Consider the following 19,875-nt stretch of genomic DNA (forward strand, 5'->3'; position numbering starts at 1 on the left):
TCTACACATTTGCCTACACCTTAAAACACACACTTAAGCCAAATACACCTCCATAGCCGTCGGCCACCATCCGAACCCAAGACCAAGCATCAAAACATAGGATCTTTGATCATACAAGTGAGCTAACAAGTCCTCGATCACGTACCAAGCTAGCCGTGACCTTAGAAACACCTAAAGGTCTGTTCTTTAACCTTAAAGGTTACGTTTTTATGAACGGTTTGCTATGAAACTTAACCCTAGAGTAGGTCGGGTCTAAATGCTTCATAAAAATGCAAACTTGATGATTAGAATGAACTTAATAGACCTATGGCAATATACGGCTCATAGATAAACCCTAGATCTAGCTTATAACGTTTTAACCCTATAAAGGTTTAAGCTTTATGTCTGAAACGGGTTAGATCTTGTAGCCATGGTGATAATGGGTGTATAACGGCTAAAATGGTGGAGAAAAGTGGTTAAGTTCATGGTATAAACCATAAAATGGTTAACTGAGCTAAGGAAAGAAACGTTAAGGTAGAAAAATGAGCTGAAAGCATACGACCTGAAGGTTCCCGGCCAGGACTGAGGGTTTCCGGCCAAAATGGGTTCTCGGTCAACGAGAGCTCTCGGTCAACGAGGGTTCTCGGTGACTCGGGGTTCTCGGTCACCAAAGGTTTTCGGTCAGATACGGGTTCTCGGCCAAACATGTGTTTTCGGTCAAGCATGGTCCTCGGTCATGAGTTCTCTGCCAAAGGGTTCTCGGCCATGTTTTCGGCCACCCCATTCTGTTGGGTTTTGGGCCTAAATCCAGTTGGGCCCAGATACCATAATGAACAGTTGGGCTAAGCCCATATCTAATATAAAGCAAACTGACCTATTATCTTAGGCTTAGCAAACAAGCCCAACTTTGAAAATAATTTAAAATGTTAATGGAAAATGCCTTAAGAAAGTTAATGAAAATAAAATTTTTCCAAGCTGACCTGGCAGCTTAACCCCAGCCAGGGGCTCTGCCCCTTGGACCCCGCTAGGGGCTGCCGCCCCTAGAACCTCGCTGCCAGGGGCGCTGCCCCTGGACCCCCGTTCGTTGTGGGTTATATAAAGATAGAAATACGATATGAGTAGTAGTAGTTAATTGATACATGTAAATATTATACAATTAGCCGTGCACAGATCAAGAAGGGAATAACGATTAACGGAGAGCGTAACAGGATTCAGGTGAGTTTCTAGCCCCATTCCTTGTTATGTTTTCAGGGTTGTGTGCATACTCGATGTGATTAGTTAATACACTTACCTTAAGTGGTAAGTGTATGCCTATTATGTTATGTGAAGGTTATGAATGAATGCTTGACGGTACATGAACGATCTTCGGATATTGCATGTATTGTTAGGGGATAGTTTAAAGAGGTGACTGTTTATATATGTTGTATGTATGATGTATGTATGTTATAGATTAACGAGTACGTAAGAAGGTATATAAAATCTATGAAAAGAAAGGAAAGTATGATATGAAGGAAATGACGGTAAAGGGTGACAGACCCTAATAATATATGTGAAGGAGGGTGGCAGACCCTAATAATATCTGTGAAGGAGGGTGGCAGACCCTAATAATATCTGTGAGGTTATAGGGCGAGAGGCTTTTTAAGGGTGGCAGACCCTAATAATATCTGTGAAGGAGGGTGGCAGACCCTAATAATATCTGTGAGGTTATAGGGCGAGAGACTCTTTAAGGGTGGCAAACCCTAATAATATTTGTGAGGTTATAGGGCAAAAGGCTCTTTAAAATGTATGATTATGTTTGTAAAGAAATATAAAGTATGAAGTATGAAAGAAAGAAAGTATGAAAGTAAGAATGAAAGTATATGCATTTAAGTATGTAATGTAAGAAGGTATTGTATGTTATGTGATTAACTAAAACTCACTCGGCGTAGCTGACTTTTAGTATGCACGCAGGTGAATAGATTGAGACAGTTAGCTTGAGGAAGACACATGGCAGGATTGGACGAAGCTGGCATCTGAAGATTTGTCATGATATCTATTGCTATATTTTATGTTATGTTTTTAAAAAGACAAGATTCTGGATGATTGTAAAGAATGTTTTTTAAGTTTTATTACTTCCGCGAAATGTTTTAATTATCTCTGATATAACGAACTGCGTTTATGAGTAAATCCAACGTCCAAATATGAGGCCCCGTTACAATGAACAATGGCTAGAGTTTGAAGGATCGATAAAGCGCCGACAAGGGGGGGGGGGGGGTTCTGTTCATTTTGGGTTAGAGATGACCTTTTAATTGTTATATGTAATGTCTCTTTCGGTTTGCCTATGATCGAAAAGTAATTCAAATATCCAATAGAAATACATTCAAAAAAGATACTAAAGTTGTATGATTGAACAAACCACAAGTATGAAAATGACACTAAGCTCAAAAGAGAAAATAAATAAAATAAACGAAATTACCAATTTACCCTTGACTTAATGGACAAAATTAACGGGGTTAGAAAAAAAGTACCAAAATGACAAGTTTTAAAAAATTGATGTAGCCATTTGCAATAAAATCGAAAACGGTAAAAAAATTTCGTAATTGAACAAATTACATGTACAAAAATGGCATTTAACTCTTTACATAAAATAACCAAAATGTCCATTTAACTGTTCAAAATAAAATTTTGTCCATTTGAACGAGGTTTTCCCAAAATGTACACCCGAAGGCCCAAAACCAATTGACTCGCCTACTTAATAATCATCATCGGCTAGATTTTTCAAGCAACCAAGTCAATGTCTCTTCAAGAAGCCCATAATTGAAAAAAAAAAACCATCGAACCTACAAGATTTTAGGCGCCCCAACGAGAATTAATTTGGCATCCCTAACGAGATTCTCTCTTCCGACAAGATTTTTTTGTTGATGAGATTGTTTTTTGTAATCGCCAATATTTGTTTACGTGTGACAGAATCTTGTTGGTTGAAAATTTCGTCGGCAGGTGGACTACATTTGGGTTGACTTTTGAGAAAAAGCTGATCAAAGGTAAAATGGACATTTTGGTCATTTATCCTCAATCATATTTTTAAACTAGTTATTTATTAAACTAGTATTATCTAACATTATGCATGAACCTGATGTTAGTTTAGGATGAATAAAACAGAAAAACTGATTCATCGTGAACGAAAGATCGATTATACATACCAAATGCTTGACACTGAACAATCCACACAAGTCAATAACTAATAACAATCACAACACATGTTCTTGTTTCATTCAGTTGTCTAAATGTCTTGATTCCTCAGAAGTGTTTTCTTCAGCGTTCAACATCTGTGTCAAATTTGGTGTTGTTTCGGTCACATGAGTGGTTGTGGTATTTGGAGAAGACCTGTTCTCGACTAAACCAACATCCGTAATTGAACCATCACTTAAAGTCCCGTTTTTTATTTCATTTTCGGGATCACGAGTAAGAACTGCACTAGAAGCATCGTCCGCCTTGTAGTGTTCTTCACGTGCCTCATGAGTGTGCTCGGTGGATACATCTTCAACCCTGTTTTCAGTTTGACTTTGACCATCTTTCCCTTCACTCTCCTCGCTCGTTTTGTCTTCATCTACGATATCCACCTCATCATGGTCAATCTCAATGTTTGACTTTTCTTGTTCAACCTTGTTTTCATCCGTTTGACTTTGGCCATCTTTCTCTTCAGTCTCTTCAGTCGCCTTGTCGTCTTCATCTACGATATCCACCTCCTCGCGATCAATCTCTGTGTTTGACTTTTCTTGTGAAACTGTGTTTTCAGTTTGACTTTGACCATCTTTCTCTTCACTCTCTTCATTCACTTTGTCGTCTTCATCTACGATATCCACCTCATCACGGTCAAACTCCATGTTTGACTTCTCTTGTTCAACCGTGTTTTCAGTTTGACTTTGACCGTCTTTCTCTTCACCTTCTTCGGTCTCTTTATCTTCATCTATGATATCCACCTCATCACGGTCAATCTCCACGTTTGACTTTTCATCGATCTCATCATCCCCACCCCCTCCCCCGTCATCTTTTTCCTCTTCAGTCTTATCTTCATCCTCGTGCTTGTTTTCATCTTGGTCGTCTTCATCTTCTTGAGCATCTTCTATTCGTGTGGTTGTTTCTTCTAGTTTCGGTTGAAGGTCTTTTCTTCCAAACTTAACGGTTTCATGATCAGCTTCAGCAGCACGCGTGTTTAACGAGATGTTGGCATCAAACTCTTTCTTCTTGTCATGGGACCTTTTGACTTGGAAGATTAACCAAAAGCAGACAGCAACTAATAAACAAAGTTGCACAACATGTTTGGTCTTGATCCCTTTCGACCTCTGGTTTCGGATAGGTGAATATCTATACATATTCGTGTACTATATAGCCTGGAAACATAAACAACATAACATACTTTAATACATTACAAATTTTGATTTCCAAAACCACACTTTAAGGTTACAGATGTTGTTTTCCAGAATTAAAGATTAATTCAAAACATCTTAAAAGAAGAAGCTTTCTTAACAGAAAGCAACAACTAGAGATATCTTGCACATATTATGATCAGCAGCCAACTTTAATCTTTAACCGAAACTAACCAATAACCGAACCGAATAAACCGATAACCGAGATTAAATGATGGTTAAGGGCATCCCATAACCGAACGGAAAAGAATCAAACATGCCTATGTCGAAATGAATATATGTTTATATGTATATGTATATGTATATGTATATGTTTGAGCTGGGTATACGAGTAAATGTTGTAATGAAAATCCTTGAGAATATGTATGTAAGTATTAACATTCATTCTATTTCCGTTTGACGCCGGTGATTCATTTTACATGTTCATTTAGTATAAATAAATAAATTTTAGTTAAAACTTGACTTGGTTAACTAAACGAAATTAACCAAACCATAGCGGAGCTTCATAACCGATTAACCGAACTGCATAATATTGCATACCCCGAATCAGCAATCGGATAAACTCGGAGGCAAATTAGGGGAGTAAATTAAGAAAATAATAATAATAGAAACCCTAGGTAGGATCTTTGATGAATCAGAAGCCCTAACTAAAAAGAAATAAAATAGTGGGTTGAAGAAGCAGTTAGTTTAGTTAGATCAAATATGCAGAGTTGCTTTGAATGAAAGTTAACTAAGGATATCAAAAGACAGCTACTAACTAACTAACAAACTAACCTGGAGTTTTAACTGGTAAAGGTAAAGGTAGATTAGATAGATGTCTTGTTCAAGTCAATCAAAGGGGGTGGGTTTGTTCTACACTTGAGTCAGTGTTGAACACAGACATAGAAGAATCTTCTGTTAATAACTGTGTGTGTGTGTGTGTGTGTTGTGGAGGTGGATCTAGTGAAGAACAGAACAGAACAGAACAGAACACAACACAACACAACACAACACAACAGGTTTGGGGATGGGGTGTTGAGTTGTGCTGTGTTGGTGTTGTGTTCTTTACAAAAATACAAATTCTTTATTTTATTTTATTTTATTATTATTATAATTATGCCATCACTTTTTTAATTAAAGAGAACAAATGTACTTTTATAACTTATAAGATATAGCCTTAAACCATACTTTTAAGTTCTATAGGTTAAACAGGTCATGCATAGAATAAAATTCCCGGTTTCGAACCCGATCTAGCGTACCTGATTCAGAAACGCTGTACCCGACCTGCGAGTGCTACTTGGTAAAGGATTTCTCCCTGGAATCGACCCGGACCCGCAGGAACCGGAAATACCCTGTCAAAACCCGAACCAACCCTACCCGAAAAAAATCATGAAAACCCGGTCAAATACCCGACTATACCCAGTTCCGGTTCCTGAAAATATCCGGGTTGTGCACCATAGTAATGTTATAATTCTAGAATTTAACAATGTAGTATTTAAAAAAAAATTGATTTTGCAATTTAAAAAGAGAGAGACGCAACTTGTTGCTTGTTTGGCCTTTGTTTCGATGTAAACACTACTTTTATATTCAGTTAAAAGTTCACAAAGAAAAAGAAAAAACCTTTGAAAAAAATAATAAAAACAAAACAATCGTACAATGAATTCAACTGCTCCAAGACTATTTAGATCTGGCTTGAAAATTCCTGTAGACAAAAACCCCAACAACCAGGTTAAACCGCCTTTCAACACAATGCGACCTGTTTTTAGGAGAATCAGCCGCTATGCCAGAAGTCTCGTGGTAAATAAGTCTTAAGTAAATTTGTCTTAAGTGATGATAAATTCATAAGATATACATCTATTAAAGTATGTGTATCTGTATGGTTTAGTATAGATTATTATGTAAAGTTGAATTGATACAATTTAAAGACAGGGCCACTTGGCTGGGCCAACCAATATGACGATTTAATGGTCTGGTTCCAATTTAACATGGAAATTTTTATATATGCATCTTATCACTTATTCCTCAAAACATATCTTTTTTCAGCTAAAAACAATAAAAATAAGAATCTTACAATAAAGTAAAAGTTATAAAATTTTCATTTTTTTTATAAATAGGCAAATATTCATATTCTCAACCATCAAATCTTTTATGCCAGTCCTTAAGGTTTTAGTTATAATGAACTTATTGTCATTCTCTCTATATTACGTATAGAAATTAAAGCGTTTTAGTATAATGGTACAACATATTAAATACTTTTGATGACAATCTAGTATTATTTTTTACTGAAACGACACACAATTTTGGTTTATTAAAACATCTTAAAGCACAAACTAGTGAATAAACGCAATTCTACCTTCGATGATTAGAGGCAAGTGAAGATCATTTGGTAAATCTTTTTTGCAAACTACTCATGGATATTAGGATTTTGAGTGTGTTGTGAAACCCATGTGGTATTTTTTTTATATAAAGTAGAGTTGTTTTAGGCATAATTAACATAAAATCATCATACATGATGATTTGTTAGAATAAATTGATTTTGATTGTGCAACTTAGTTAATAATTGATAGCATAAGTTCTTGATAAAATTGACCCGTTGACATAAAATAGGATTTTTATAAAATAATATATGACCATCACCAATCTATTAGAGTTGATTATAATCATCATTGAATTTAATTTGGATGATATCCAAGATTAAATTGGAAAAAGAATGAGTTTTGGTGGAATTTCAACATTCAAATAATCAATTACACTTTCATAAGTAAGTTTGGACTTTAAACTTGACGTGAAAGATTTGGTGGATTTTTCAAACAAACAAGTCGGGTGTTAGAATGGTACATAATTCTTATTTGAATATTAGCTTTGATTGTTGCTTTGAGATCAAGAATTTCATGTTTATTTATAAGAATGCGTAGGTTTTCTGATGATGTCAAACCATTATTCATGTTAATTTATAAGGTGCGTTTTTGGGTCAAACTTATGTCGGTTAGTAGAAAACAATAACTGATCCGTTATGACGGTTTCGGTTAAACATTGTTGAAGGTTATAATAAGTCAGTTCTGTGTCGATTAACACTGACCAATATGTAATTGTGACTAAAAGTTTGGTTCCAAATATTATTAAAAATATCACATGACATAATCCAATAAAATATATAATTCATAATATTAATACCAAATACTCAAACCCCTATTTCTCACTTCGCAGTCAAATAAATAGGACGATTCGGTTAAAGCGGGTTTAGACTTATTTGTAACCAATACCAACTGACATTTGGCGGTTTTCATAAGTTTATTAAGCCAACCCATCGGTTATATCAGTTGTTGGTTAGAATTAGTTCAATTATATTGGTTATGCTTCGGTTAACGATTATTCCGGTTACTTTGCTCAGCCTAGTGAGTAGTAACATAATCTAGATGGTCATTTATGTGTACATTAATACACTAAATTATGATTTTATATGGTTTAGAGTTTGTGTGATATTAATTATATATTTCTTTTGTATATATCATGCAATAAAATTTTTGTTTTTGCATGTATTGTATTCTATACATGCGTATATATTGTATCAACTTCAACAACAATATCCAATCTTTTATATAAAATTACGCACCAAGAAATTGAACTTAACATTTCAAGCTCGATCATTTATTTATATAATATATTATTGCACATGAAAATGCATATGTTTACTTATTTGTATATTATATAAGTGGCACAACTATATAGAGTTCACTAGTAAGGAGACTCTCCAATATAGTTTCCAGGAGGATAATAGCTACAAATAACGAACCACCAACCGTTATTACTGCATTGAACCCTAGCACATCCGAGTTGATCCGAGTTACGCCATACCACTTGAGTATAATGTAAACATTGGTTACCTTCAACACACGTATTACTAGTGTGATCGTAAAATGTTTTTTCATCTACCCATAAGTTCACAGCTTCAGTAGCTGTGAACGCACCACCACCCTCCGCAAGGTTCTCACCATAAGGTCCACCAGAATGGACAAGATTGCAGTCTCCTATCCTTTGGTTGGCGTAGCTCTCAGCGTACGCAGCCACAGTGTCGTTCCAGACCATGTTTTCGACGCCTACGTCCGCACGTGCCTTGTTGTGAGCGTCTAAGTAATCTTGTTGGGAGTTTTGTGCGTGGGTTATGTGAAACATGGCAAGAGTTAAGAAGCAAATAAGTGCAATGTGAAGTTTGAATGAGCCCATAGCTAGCTCTATTTTCTTTGGTAAACAATTGGTGTGGATTGAAATGCATGAATCTACATGCCTATTTATAGTACATTAATAATAATAATAATAATAATAATAACAATGACAAACTAAGTTAAAATTATGATAATTTTGATCCGTTCAAAGTTAACAACACTTGTCTTTACGTTACATGTAAAATAAATGTTTGCGCTCTAGCACTAGAGTACATGACCTTAATTAGGTGATTAACAAACTAAATTGCATGCTTGAATCTCCTCCGGGGGGGGGGGGGGGGGTGGGTTACATTGGACCGACAATGGGATCTAGGTACGATATTGTTTCTTATAGACTCGATCCATTTTAGCTCACCCATTAGGTAATGTCATACTTTGGAAGTCGGTTAACGTTAATCCTAACCCCGTCATGTTATTGTTTCTTCCATTTGCAATTGTGGTTTACGTACTCATGATATGTTGTTTTACATGAAAAAGAGCCTTTATACGTAGGTTGAGATAAAAACAACGAATTCAACTGTGAAAATTAGTCAAGTGCATGTTGTTAACACAGTCCCTTAACTTCCATCTACATATTTATAATATACTGCTAGTTAGCTAACAAACATAAACTTGTGAATAAACAACAAATCAATTAATAATGTGTTTTAAGAAATTTGGGTAAAATACTAGTAGCAAAGAACAATTTAGGTAACTTTGGAAGATTTTGGGTGACCTGACTTATTATTATTATGTGAGTATTCTTTCACATCCATAATGTCAATCTTCTATGCTAAAAGACATGGAATTCTACTCCATGTCGACCAAAACCATTGATTTTTCCATTCGATAAGAATAAGTGTTGTGGGCGCCACCCCTACCACATCACCTTCATGGGGACGTCACACACCATTACGCAAGAAGGGAGAGGGGATCCAAATGATTATTCTTATTTTTAATAATAAAAAAAGGGGTTAAATAACTTGGTTAAAACATTACACATGTTTATTGTTGAAATATATGTAAGTTCAATTCGTATAATCAAAATATTGCATGTTTTTGTTCTAATTCTCTGCTCTTGTGTTGTTAATGAGGGTTGAATATTTGATAGGTGGGCTTGTAGTTGGTCTAGTAGACTAGATGATGGGCATGGACAACAGTCGATGAGCTTCAAACTTGGTCTAGAAAAGTCAAAGGCTATCGGTTGCATTGGGTAGGCTACCCATGACCCGTTTTTGATTAACACGAGTCATTTGTATTTGGTGGTACTATAAAAAAAGAGAGTGTGTGCGAGGCTCCATATCGTTCGTTATTATTATATCAAGAGAGCTTAATTAGTTCACCGTATTCTTCATTGTCAAAGAAACTGCACAACATTTGTGTAGTTTCATTATCATGTTTGGATCTTAAGAATGTTGTTATTCGTCTAGTTTCATTCTATTTGATTTCTATTTGTCTTTGATTCATCAAAGTGGTGAACATGTATATCTTGTCTAGTTTCTATCGTTCTTGATTTGTTCTTGTTGAGAATCGTTTACGAGGTTATTTTAAATTAAAGTACAAAATTTGACATTTGTTGGTTTGGCTAGTTAATGTTCCTCCACCTATGAGGCAATGACACGACGGTTAACTACCGTATTATATTTGGAGTTTTACCTATTAGCAATTCAATGAACATTTTTTATTATTTAAAAATCTACAAGGAATGAGGGATGATGATGTGATCATTGAGCTATTGTACAAAAGCTTTTGTTTGTTCTTTAGGGGTATAACTTTTTTCGTAACCTAACTTTTTAATTCTTGTATTTTGCTAGTAAGTAAGGGTGATTGATTTGAACATTATATAGCCTGTCCCTATTTCTTTTTCTTAAAACATATCCAGGTAAAGTATATTTACGTGCTTCGCTAAACATATCATATCATGTGTATAACTTAGCTAAATCGACCATTTTATCACTCATGGAATTATGTTTGTTTACTTGAATGTATAAATACAAAACCACTTATGTATAACTATAAGTATTAAGATGGAGGTTAGTTAAACATCTTTTACTACTTAATAAACTGTTATTATAAATTTTAGTTAGGATGATGATTTAAACTTTAGCATTTTACATTTGTATATTTACATAATCCATAATATTAATAACATGTATTCAAAGAAAACAACAATGAAATACAAGTTAATTGAATAATCAACGTTCAACCAAAAACATCAAATGTTGAATTATTTAAATTGATACATCTGACAATGAAATAGCCTCGGTGGAAGTTAATCTCATTCATGTTTAATGAAAGAATATTTACCTGTTTTCTTTTCCAGTGACAAGAAGATACATTAATAATTAAATATTTAATATCATAATAAAAGGATCCGACTACAATATAGAGGCATGTAAGCAGGCAATAAGTTGCGCCGCCACCCCCGTTTTAATAGCATGATCCTACTAGAAACAAAGTTATTGTTCTTCGGCGTTGTTGAGTTACTGTGCACGGCCAGCTGAACTCTTTTCAGAAACGTACCCGCATTGGGGACAAAGACCTAAATGTATCGAAAGCAAAATGAATGAATGAGTGATGATTCTCAACACACATCTTCTCATGCTTAGCATTTTTTCCTGATTCTGCCTTTAACTCGGCCTGCCTAGCAATTCTTGTACAAATAAGAGCACTATTACTACCAATTCTTGTACAAAATTTATCTATAATCCTGCCACCGGTAGTAAAAGTATAACCATTCTTAACTTTTTTTTTAACGAAATTTACTTTGGCATACAGGAAACAGGATGAGTTACATTGGGCCTTTGCAGTTTTGGGCTGGGCTTGCAAACTTTTGAAAGAAAAGCTAGGCCGAAGGTTCTTGTTTACTAAACCGGCCCTTAAAATACAAATTGAAGGGAGAGAAACTGTAACTTATTTATTCTCTAAAATGATAATTTTGTAGTTTTGTACTATAGAAGAACAATTGAACAAAGAATCTAATGTCATTCATTCATATGATGGAGATTGTCTTTTACAGGCATAAATGCGATGATATCTTATTGCTTTAATAATACCATGTCCTTTTTTTATTCTTCTTTACGCATTAAATTCTAAATTTGCAAAGTGAAATAGTAACTAGTAAGTAGTAATATAAAGCCAACTGATATAATTAAGATATATCACTATCCGGACATAAATTAAAAAAAAATAAGTTTTCAACATGTTCTTACTAGTAAAGGTTATGTTCTCATGAATTATCGCATTTGAAACTTAATCAATATCCCACACGCGTAATCGATCTTGATTGACATGATTACTTGGGATCTTTTTTTTAACATGTTATCTCATGTATGCTTTAGATCGAGTTAAAATTTAATTCACTATAATTATGATTATGTATAAATTTCCCTCCCCCGGAAAACAACTCACACAGTCACACACTATGATAGGCTTAACTAGTGTGTAGTTAGGCCTAAACTCATACATGTCATTTTCTCATTGGTTAGAGTTTCTTTTACTTTTTATTTATTCTTAGACACATGCACTCGTGAAAAGATTATTATTATTATTATTATTATTAATAGTAAAATGTAATGGAGTTTGAAAAAAATAACAAACGAATTAATAAAATAAAGTAAGTAAAGGATAAGACCGAAAGTCTGTGATACAAGGCTTTTTTATATTCATGTTTCCATAAATAGATGAAGAAAGTACTTGAAAGTTGTAGAGGTAAGAGACACGTAACCGACCCTTTATACAATTATATTATTATATGTTTGTTTGTTTGTTTGTTTGTTACATACACATACACTTGTCGGTTATCATCATCCATCCGAAAACTAGCTATGGCGGTTGAGTATGAGTGTTGTGAGTCACAATTCTTCATCCACATCTTGATAGTAGTGTTTCTAGTATTGTTTGCTGGTTTGAGTGTTGTGATCTTGAAGTTCTTGCTAAATCCGGTACTCCAAAAGATCGTAAATACGCGGGTAGGCGATCATTAGTTAATTACTACCGTGTTCGTCGATTAATAGTCGAAAATATATATGAATTAAAGATTGTTGATTTTTATTAATAAATGAACAACGTACAGAGAAAATATTACCAGTGGTCACAAGACAACATCTACTCTTGTGCACACTTCTTATTTGTAATGCTGCTGCAATGGAGGTACTCTGCTTACTATGTAACACTTTCACTTGTTACATATAAGTTATTATTATTATTAGAGTTAATTCCTGTTGTTACTCCATGTGTTTTTTTTAAGTAAAAGGTTTGGGTATTAGAATACGCTTAGTGGTAACTAAGCACATAGGGGTTGTGCGACACGTGGCGCCCCAGTCAGTAATGACTATTTTTGCAAAAAGTGGCCTAGTGTACCTTTCAATCATTACACAATTATTACTTTTTTAATAAAAATAAAAATATAATTAAATATGAAGCCGAAAAACCTGATTGGCCAAGTCACCCCACCACACCGTTGTATATACAACGAGAACCTTCAAAACGAGACCCAAACGCGATGGGGACGGTGTGCCTGGCATTTTGGGCTCGTTTTCCCCTCCATACGTGTGGTCTTAAGCTCTTTAGTAACAAGTTTGGGTTCTATGGTTTAGTTTTTATAACACAATTAGTATGAATAATTAACATATTCTTATTACTATTATTATTATTATTATTTTATTTATTTATTTTATATTTTTCAGGCACTTCCTATCTTTCTGGATACATTAGTCACAGCTTGGGGTGCCATTCTTATTTCAGTCACATTAATACTTCTGTTTGGTGAGGTTAGTTAAGTTAGTCACACTCAAATATTCTTCATCATCATCGTACTCAGTATATCCCACCAATAGCAAAGCTATGGTAAGGTCTGAGGAGGGTAAGATGTAGACAGTCTTACCTCTACCCATAGGGATAGAGAGGCTGCTTCCGGTGAGACCCCCGGCTCGAATATTAATACTCTTTATTAATACTCTTTATTATTTATTTGAAATATCAAAAACTAATGTCGATGTTCCGACCCAGATCATACCTCAATCTGTTTGTACTAGATATGGATTGGCCATCGGTGCGTCTGTCGCTCCGTTTGTTCGTGTTCTTGTTTGGGTCTGTTTTCCTGTTACATATCCAATAAGCAAGGTATATATGTATGTATATATACATGTTACATGCTTTTAAAAGATTATAAATAAATTAATATTATTTTAATATTTAATCTGCATCAGCTCCTAGACTATTTGTTGGGCAAAGAACATGTTGCTCTTTTCCGGAGAGCCGAGTTAAAGACGCTAGTAAATTTACATGGTAATGAGGTATGCAACTATGCATGATGAATGATGATACAAAATTACACATAGTGTTTAGTTTATAAAAATGATTGATTTTGTGCTGTGAAAAGGCGGGGAAAGGAGGAGAGCTAACGCATGACGAGACGACAATAATCGCAGGAGCACTTGAACTTACCGAGAAGACAGCGAGTGATGCAATGACTCCAATATCAGACACATTTTCGATTGATATAAATGCTAAACTTGACCGGAACTTGATGAATTTAATCCTAGAGAAAGGGCATAGCAGAGTACCGGTCTACTACGAGCAACCGACAAACATAATTGGACTCGTCTTGGTATAATAATAATAATATTTGATTTTTGATTTTCTCAAATCTTGCTACATAGAATGCAATCTTGAGTTTTTCGGTTTTTAGGTAAAGAATTTGTTGACCATCCATTCCGAAGACGAAATACCAGTAAAAAGTGTCACCATTCGCAGAATTCCAAAGTACGCTGTCCGTTGTACAAGTATTTATATTACAAGATTAATATGGTGTTGATTCAGGTTATTTGATCTTAGGGTTCCCGAAACTCTTCCATTATACGACATCTTGAATGAGTTTCAGAAAGGTCACAGTCACATGGCGGTTGTTGTGAAACAATGTCATAAGAAGAGTCCAGCATCTGGTAAGCTCCCGCCAAAACCAAATGTGATGAAAATAAAAAAATAAAGGTTATCAAGTAATGGGATTCTTGTAGGTGTGGTGAAAGAAGTGCGAGTGGACGTTGACGGTGAGAAATCGAACAGTTTAAAGTCGAAAAGATCGTTTCACAAATGGAAGAGTTTCCCAAGCAATGGAAGTAACGGTAGTTACCGGAGTAAGAAGTGGAATAAAGATATGAACTCGGACATTTTGGAGATAGAAGGCAAACCACTTCCGAAAGTTGCTGAAGACGAAGAAGCTGTTGGCATTATTACAATGGAAGATGTTATTGAAGAGCTACTTCAGGTAAACTTTTAACGCTCTCTCTAACTCATAATATTGACGTGTATTGACGATCATTTCTGTGGCGTGCAGGAGGAGATCTTTGATGAAACCGATCACCATTTTGATAACTCGTAATAGCATATTAGTTTCGATTCAGTTTAATGCAGTCAAACTTAAAACGGGAAGAAAGATATCGCTTACAAAATGTACACACAGTCTAATTTTCATATATCCTTTAGTTACTACTTGTGATGCTTAGTCCACTTGGCTCGTGTCTTGGTCTTGGCTCGGCTTGTTTAGATTAAACCGTAAATTTTAATATAGACACTTGATCTTAAAACATTATAAAAAAAAGTAACCCATCTATCTCTTGATATAAGAAATTAGCTAGAAATGAATCAACTCAAAACCAAATATCAATTAAATTGATTAAAATAAAATCAACCCAACTTCTCTTAAGTGAGTTATGGATACATTCATTACATAATGTCCCACCTCTTTTTCACACGGAACATCAACGCCGAGGATCTTATATCATCTTTCGGTACTTGGAGCATCAACTGCACCTTGGTCTTCATCGGTGCTGTTTTTGCTTTCCCTTCTTCGTCACCAACCTACACAACCGAATCAATCTCATGGTTTTTGTCACACATAATAACAAATAATATTTAACGACGCTTACCCATATTGATGCCCAACCTAACTGTACTTCTGAGTCATAGCCGGCTTTCACTTTGTACTCCTTGCCAACCGTGTGTTTATATACAGCACTCCAGTAATTTGTATCGAAGTTATACAAATAACTGCAAATACATACCACCAATACTATGAAAATCTGTAAATTCTTCAATTTAATACAACAGAGCACATTATTTCTGTCCAAGTTGATAAAAAAATATATTTTTTTATATATTTTATGTTCATTAAGACAATGGACATATGGGCATGTTCGCGATCGTTTATGTTCGTTCGTTTAAAACATACACAAATAGTTGACGAACATAAACAAACTGAAAACGAACAGAATTGAACGAATATAAACGAACACAATAAATATATATTATTTAAATGATCCCCTTTTATGTTGATGTAAATATAACTACTTACTTATATATATTAAAAATTAAAATGAACATAAACGAATAAATATAAACAAACAAAATAAATGAACATAAACGTCCATTCACAAACATAAACGAACGAAGGAATAAATTTTGTGTTCATGTTCGATTGTTTAATTAAATGAACTAAAATTTTTGTTCATGTTCGTTCATTTAATTAGATAAATGAACATAAACGAGCGTCCCACCAGATAGTTCATGAATGTTCAGTTCATTTACAGGCCAAACAATTAGCAATGCATATGTAAATCAACTAATTGAGTTTGATAAAACAAGTGTGGTGTACTCTACCTCAACTTATCAGAAGGACTAAAGCGGCGCTTGAAGGAGAAGGCTAATGCATTTGAAGGCAGACTAATGGTAGGGATGAAGGTCGTTTGCTCATCCTACAACAAAAAGAGATATTATTATTATTATAATTATTATTATTATTACTCCCTCCGTCCCATGATAAGTGTCCTAGTTTGACTTTTTAAGTCTTTCTTTTGCAACCTTGACCATAAATATTTTTGTCCGTGTCATATAATACTTGATGAAAATTATATCAATGTAAAATACATTTAAAACCCGATCCATTCATATATTTTACATCAAGTATTATATAACACAAACAAAAATATTGTCGGTCAAAGTTAAACAAGAAAGACTTGAAAAATCAAACTAGGACACTTATAATGGGACGGAGGGAGTCTTATTTATTAAGAGTAAGAGGACAAGGGCAATGTGAGAGAGAAGTAAATACCTTGAAGGCGTATCTTAAATTCAACGTATCATCCGCATACTGAGCACTGCAGATCCCGTTAAGAGCTTCACCTTTCAGAATTCCACTAACCGACAACTTTGAAGGAGCTGCAACCTCTTCTTCCTCTTCATTCTCATTCTCCTCTAGTACTGACACTTCACCGAAGGGGAATCTTACAGTTGCTTTTGGCAAACCGACAGATGGAAGGAGAGAAGTCAACTCCAGTTTGCAAGAAGGAGCCAGATCAGCAAGCATCGACACTTGTCCTACTTGCGCCTAAAACAACAAAATCAACTAGGCTTGTAAACGAACTGAACAAACACTTAATCAGTCAAATATTTGTGTTCATGCTCGTTTGTTGCAAAAAATGGACATGTCCGTGTTTTTTATGTTCATTTAATAACTAAACGAACAGCTCACGAACATAAATGAACAACGATAAATAAACTTAAATGAACATACGTAAACAAACACAAACACAAACAAATATAAAACCTATTACGGTAATATAACTTCATCATCATCATCGTACTCAGTAAATCCCACCAATAGCAAAGCTATGGTAGGGGTCTGAGGAGGGTAAGATGTAGACAGTCTTACCTCTACCCCGTAGGAATAGAGAGACTGCTTCCAATGAAACCCCCGGCTCGATAGTAGTTTTGTATCAAGCCTTGAACATAAGGCACATAACACTCAACCATTGGGACACCGGCTGATTGGTGCATGTACCTTTGTCTTTCGGCCATCAACGCCACCACATGATGCTTGATTAACCTTCCACCACTTTTAACGTTATTTTCACAAAATTAGTAAAATAACGTCAAAGTTAGTGCAATTTCACTTTTGCCCACCTGAGGGCCCATGCATATATACATTATATGCGCGCACCGCAACCAGGGCGTGAGGGTAATATAATTTGTAAAATAAACATATTTAATTATTTGCTATTTATATGTAAACGAACATGAACGAACTTGAAACGAATAAACGTTCATGAACATTATTGAACGAACGAAACATGTGTACATGTTCGTTTGTTTAATTAAACTTGGTTCATTTACAGGCCTATAATATACAAAACGAACACATACTTAACTCTGAATTCGTGAGGTTAAAAATACGTTACCTTGACATCATGAGCAGCGGTGAGGTGCAACCCAGGCGCCACATCGAAGGAGGCATTGAGGAGAGCGTTGTGTTCTTGGAGGTCGTAGTGGCAGGATATGCGTTTAGAGATGAAGCTTATTTGGGGCTCAGAGACATGACCCTTGCTGTTGTTCTGAAAGGAGACCTTAAGTTTGGCAAGGCTATCAAACAGCTTGCAGGACACCTTGTGGAAGAAAAGACCGGTGTCGCTATCGAACTCAGTGGTCACTCGGAGAGATGGTCGGCTCCAAGTTGAAGGAGTTTCAGGATTCGGGTTCGGTTCTACCATCTCCCACCCTGGAACAAGTTCGTGTTTTTAAATAAAAATAAAAAAAAGTGATATGATTAAGTTATGAAGATTCACATTTCACACACCATAAATAAAATCATTCATTTATAGTTAAAATCATCATAAAAACCCTAACTTTAAATTAAACTGGGTACTAATTCTGATAAAATTAGACAAGTAGATTGGAACCCAAAAATACAATTACCATTTGAACCAGCAAAAACCTAATTAATTCAATTACCATCAAATAAAAATGAAATGTAAGTAAGATCTAGACATACCCAGAAACTAAGAGATTTGTAACCTTAGCTACAGCAATATATATATATATATATATATAATATAAGTTTTTAAAGAAACCTAACCTCACTCTGATTTATTCACCAAGAACAAGAAGAAGATAATTCGGGTGACGCGAGATAGAGGGAAAATAAGACAAATATCAAGTTTCTCCTTCTTTTTCAATATTATTATTATTATTATTATTATTATTATTTGAGAGTTTGGCCACTAAATTTATATTTAACTCAAAATATACCCCGCGAGCCAGCAACAAGTGCATGACGACCCAACGTTTAGTGTCAACTATTTACGTTTATGTTTGTTTATTTAAGTTTAACTCGTTTACGATCAATTATGTTCCTTCATTTTTTTCTAATTTTTATTAATAATAATAATAAAGCTAAATCTCCGCGCCACACCTACAATTACCTATTTTGATAGGTATATTGGTTAAGCAAAGCGATTACAATAAAGTGGCAGGTAAATGGGCAACAAGCCGCACCGCAACCCCCTTTTGAATAGCAAAGTCAATCCTATTAAAAACGAAACTTTGGGACCTAGGAGCTAAAGAGGTTCCATGTACAACACGCTGAACCCTACTCAAAAAATTCACAGCCTCTGGGGCCAGAAAACCAAATGTATCAAAAGCAAATGGGAGGAAGACATGTTGATTCTCTAAACAAGCTTCCTCGTGTTTAACAACTTTGCCCGATTAAGCCTTCAGCACAGCCTAACCCACAACAAACCCACGGTCCCTGAGCCCAGCAAGAGGAGACACTCCTGTAAGATCCACACAGGCGTGTTTTCCCCTGTCCACCCGAACACAAGAATATCAGCTGGTCGTAAAATATACCTCATTCAAGAGGATCCGTGAAAAAGTTAACAGGGGCTTCCTTTTTAGCAGATATCTCTGCCCGTTTAAGAACATCACACAGAACATCCCTAACCAAATCATGTCTGTATTTAAAGCCAGGTAATTCTTTGCAATGCACCGCATGGTCTCCAAAAGAATCCAAACAGACCTTGCGACAAATTGGGCAAGGCTCATCAGTTGGGAACAAAGGGATCATTAACCGGTATTTAAGGATAGCCCGATACTCCAAACCCGACATATGTTGGCCCAATCCTTCAATGGGGATGGCCGTTAGAAAATCCTGAGTCCGAGGAGCCCGAAGGCATTCAAACACCGCCTTTTGGCGAGGGGATAGATCAAACTTCACTTCTAAACTTTGGGCGATTCCACTAAATAAGGCACTCGCCACAACATGTTGGGCTTTAAGGGGGGGTGTCCTTATTAGAGAACCCGCTAACATCAAAATCTGGAAGTGAAGTACGTAAACGATCCATCGCACACCCATAATCAGAGTCCAACCCATTAATATCACAACCCCGAATAATATGGTCTTGCAAACACCACGATTTTGCTCTCGAAGCCACAAAAGCATATGTAGATACATCCCCCGGCCGAACATAGACCCAACC

At 35.4% G+C, this 19,875-nt stretch overlaps 3 protein-coding genes and 1 pseudogene across 5 annotated transcripts; 1 reads left to right on the plus strand and 3 right to left on the minus strand.

The window, feature by feature from the left end:
- Positions 1-3,122: 3,122 nt before the first annotated feature.
- Positions 3,123-5,297, minus strand: LOC143579915 (uncharacterized). 2 transcript variants are annotated; one of them, XM_077063088.1, is made up of 4 exons: positions 5,173-5,297; positions 3,744-4,349; positions 3,383-3,620; positions 3,123-3,352 (listed from the first exon to the last, which is right to left on the minus strand). In XM_077063088.1, the coding sequence occupies exons 2-4, from the start codon at positions 4,329-4,331 to the stop codon at positions 3,231-3,233; spliced, it is 948 nt and encodes a 315-aa protein (XP_076919203.1). In that variant the 5' UTR covers positions 4,332-4,349; positions 5,173-5,297; the 3' UTR covers positions 3,123-3,230. The 2 variants fall into 2 exon arrangements, with proteins under 2 accessions (XP_076919203.1, XP_076919204.1); XM_077063089.1 differs by lacking the exon at positions 5,173-5,297 and having other exon boundaries at positions 3,123-3,620; positions 3,864-4,349.
- A 2,741-nt stretch (positions 5,298-8,038) lies between these two features.
- Positions 8,039-8,656, minus strand: LOC143579934 (pathogenesis-related protein 1A-like). Its single transcript, XM_077063110.1, has one exon. The coding sequence runs from the start codon at positions 8,586-8,588 to the stop codon at positions 8,100-8,102; it is 489 nt and encodes a 162-aa protein (XP_076919225.1). The 5' UTR covers positions 8,589-8,656; the 3' UTR covers positions 8,039-8,099.
- A 3,727-nt stretch (positions 8,657-12,383) lies between these two features.
- LOC143579935 (DUF21 domain-containing protein At2g14520-like) lies at positions 12,384-15,059 on the plus strand (annotated as a pseudogene). The gene is made up of 9 exons (XR_013143555.1): positions 12,384-12,537; positions 12,642-12,718; positions 13,255-13,338; positions 13,577-13,690; positions 13,777-13,863; positions 13,950-14,177; positions 14,259-14,332; positions 14,405-14,834; positions 14,904-15,059. The product of XR_013143555.1 is annotated as a DUF21 domain-containing protein At2g14520-like (transcript).
- A 233-nt stretch (positions 15,060-15,292) lies between these two features.
- On the minus strand, positions 15,293-18,486 carry LOC143579936 (outer envelope pore protein 37, chloroplastic-like). Its single transcript, XM_077063111.1, has 6 exons — positions 18,477-18,486; positions 17,803-18,111; positions 16,677-16,952; positions 16,226-16,320; positions 15,496-15,616; positions 15,293-15,427 (listed from the first exon to the last, which is right to left on the minus strand). Exons 2-6 carry the CDS (start codon positions 18,109-18,111, stop codon positions 15,293-15,295), a joined length of 936 nt encoding a protein of 311 aa, XP_076919226.1. The 5' UTR covers positions 18,477-18,486.
- Between the last annotated feature and the right edge of the window lie 1,389 nt (positions 18,487-19,875).

The sequence above is a fragment of the Bidens hawaiensis genome, unplaced genomic scaffold, assembly GCF_021521415.1.
Source record: "Bidens hawaiensis isolate Kalapana, Puna unplaced genomic scaffold, B.hawaiensis_p1.1 tig00030168_1, whole genome shotgun sequence".
Lineage (NCBI taxonomy): Eukaryota > Viridiplantae > Streptophyta > Magnoliopsida > Asterales > Asteraceae > Bidens > Bidens hawaiensis.

What these genes read in the sequence shown, in the direction of transcription:
- LOC143579915 (XM_077063088.1), bottom strand. Translation starts at nt 4,331, where the DNA reads ATGTATAGATATTCACCTATCCGAAACCAGAGGTCGAAAGGGATCAAG. An exon ending in AAAGTCAAACTGAAAACACA is followed by an intron (nt 3,621 to 3,743) that starts GTTTCACAAGAA and finishes GATGAAAACAAG; the next exon opens with GTTGAACAAGAAAAGTCAAA. An exon ending in AATAAAAAACGGGACTTTAA is followed by an intron (nt 3,353 to 3,382) that starts GTGATGGTTCAA and finishes ATGTTGGTTTAG; the next exon opens with TCGAGAACAGGTCTTCTCCA.
- LOC143579934 (XM_077063110.1), bottom strand. Translation starts at nt 8,588, where the DNA reads ATGGGCTCATTCAAACTTCACATTGCACTTATTTGCTTCTTAACTCTT.
- LOC143579936 (XM_077063111.1), bottom strand. Translation starts at nt 18,111, where the DNA reads ATGGTAGAACCGAACCCGAATCCTGAAACTCCTTCAACTTGGAGCCGA. An exon ending in CCGCTGCTCATGATGTCAAG is followed by an intron (nt 16,953 to 17,802) that starts GTAACGTATTTT and finishes TTGTTGTTTTAG; the next exon opens with GCGCAAGTAGGACAAGTGTC. An exon ending in ATTTAAGATACGCCTTCAAG is followed by an intron (nt 16,321 to 16,676) that starts GTATTTACTTCT and finishes TTTTTGTTGTAG; the next exon opens with GATGAGCAAACGACCTTCAT.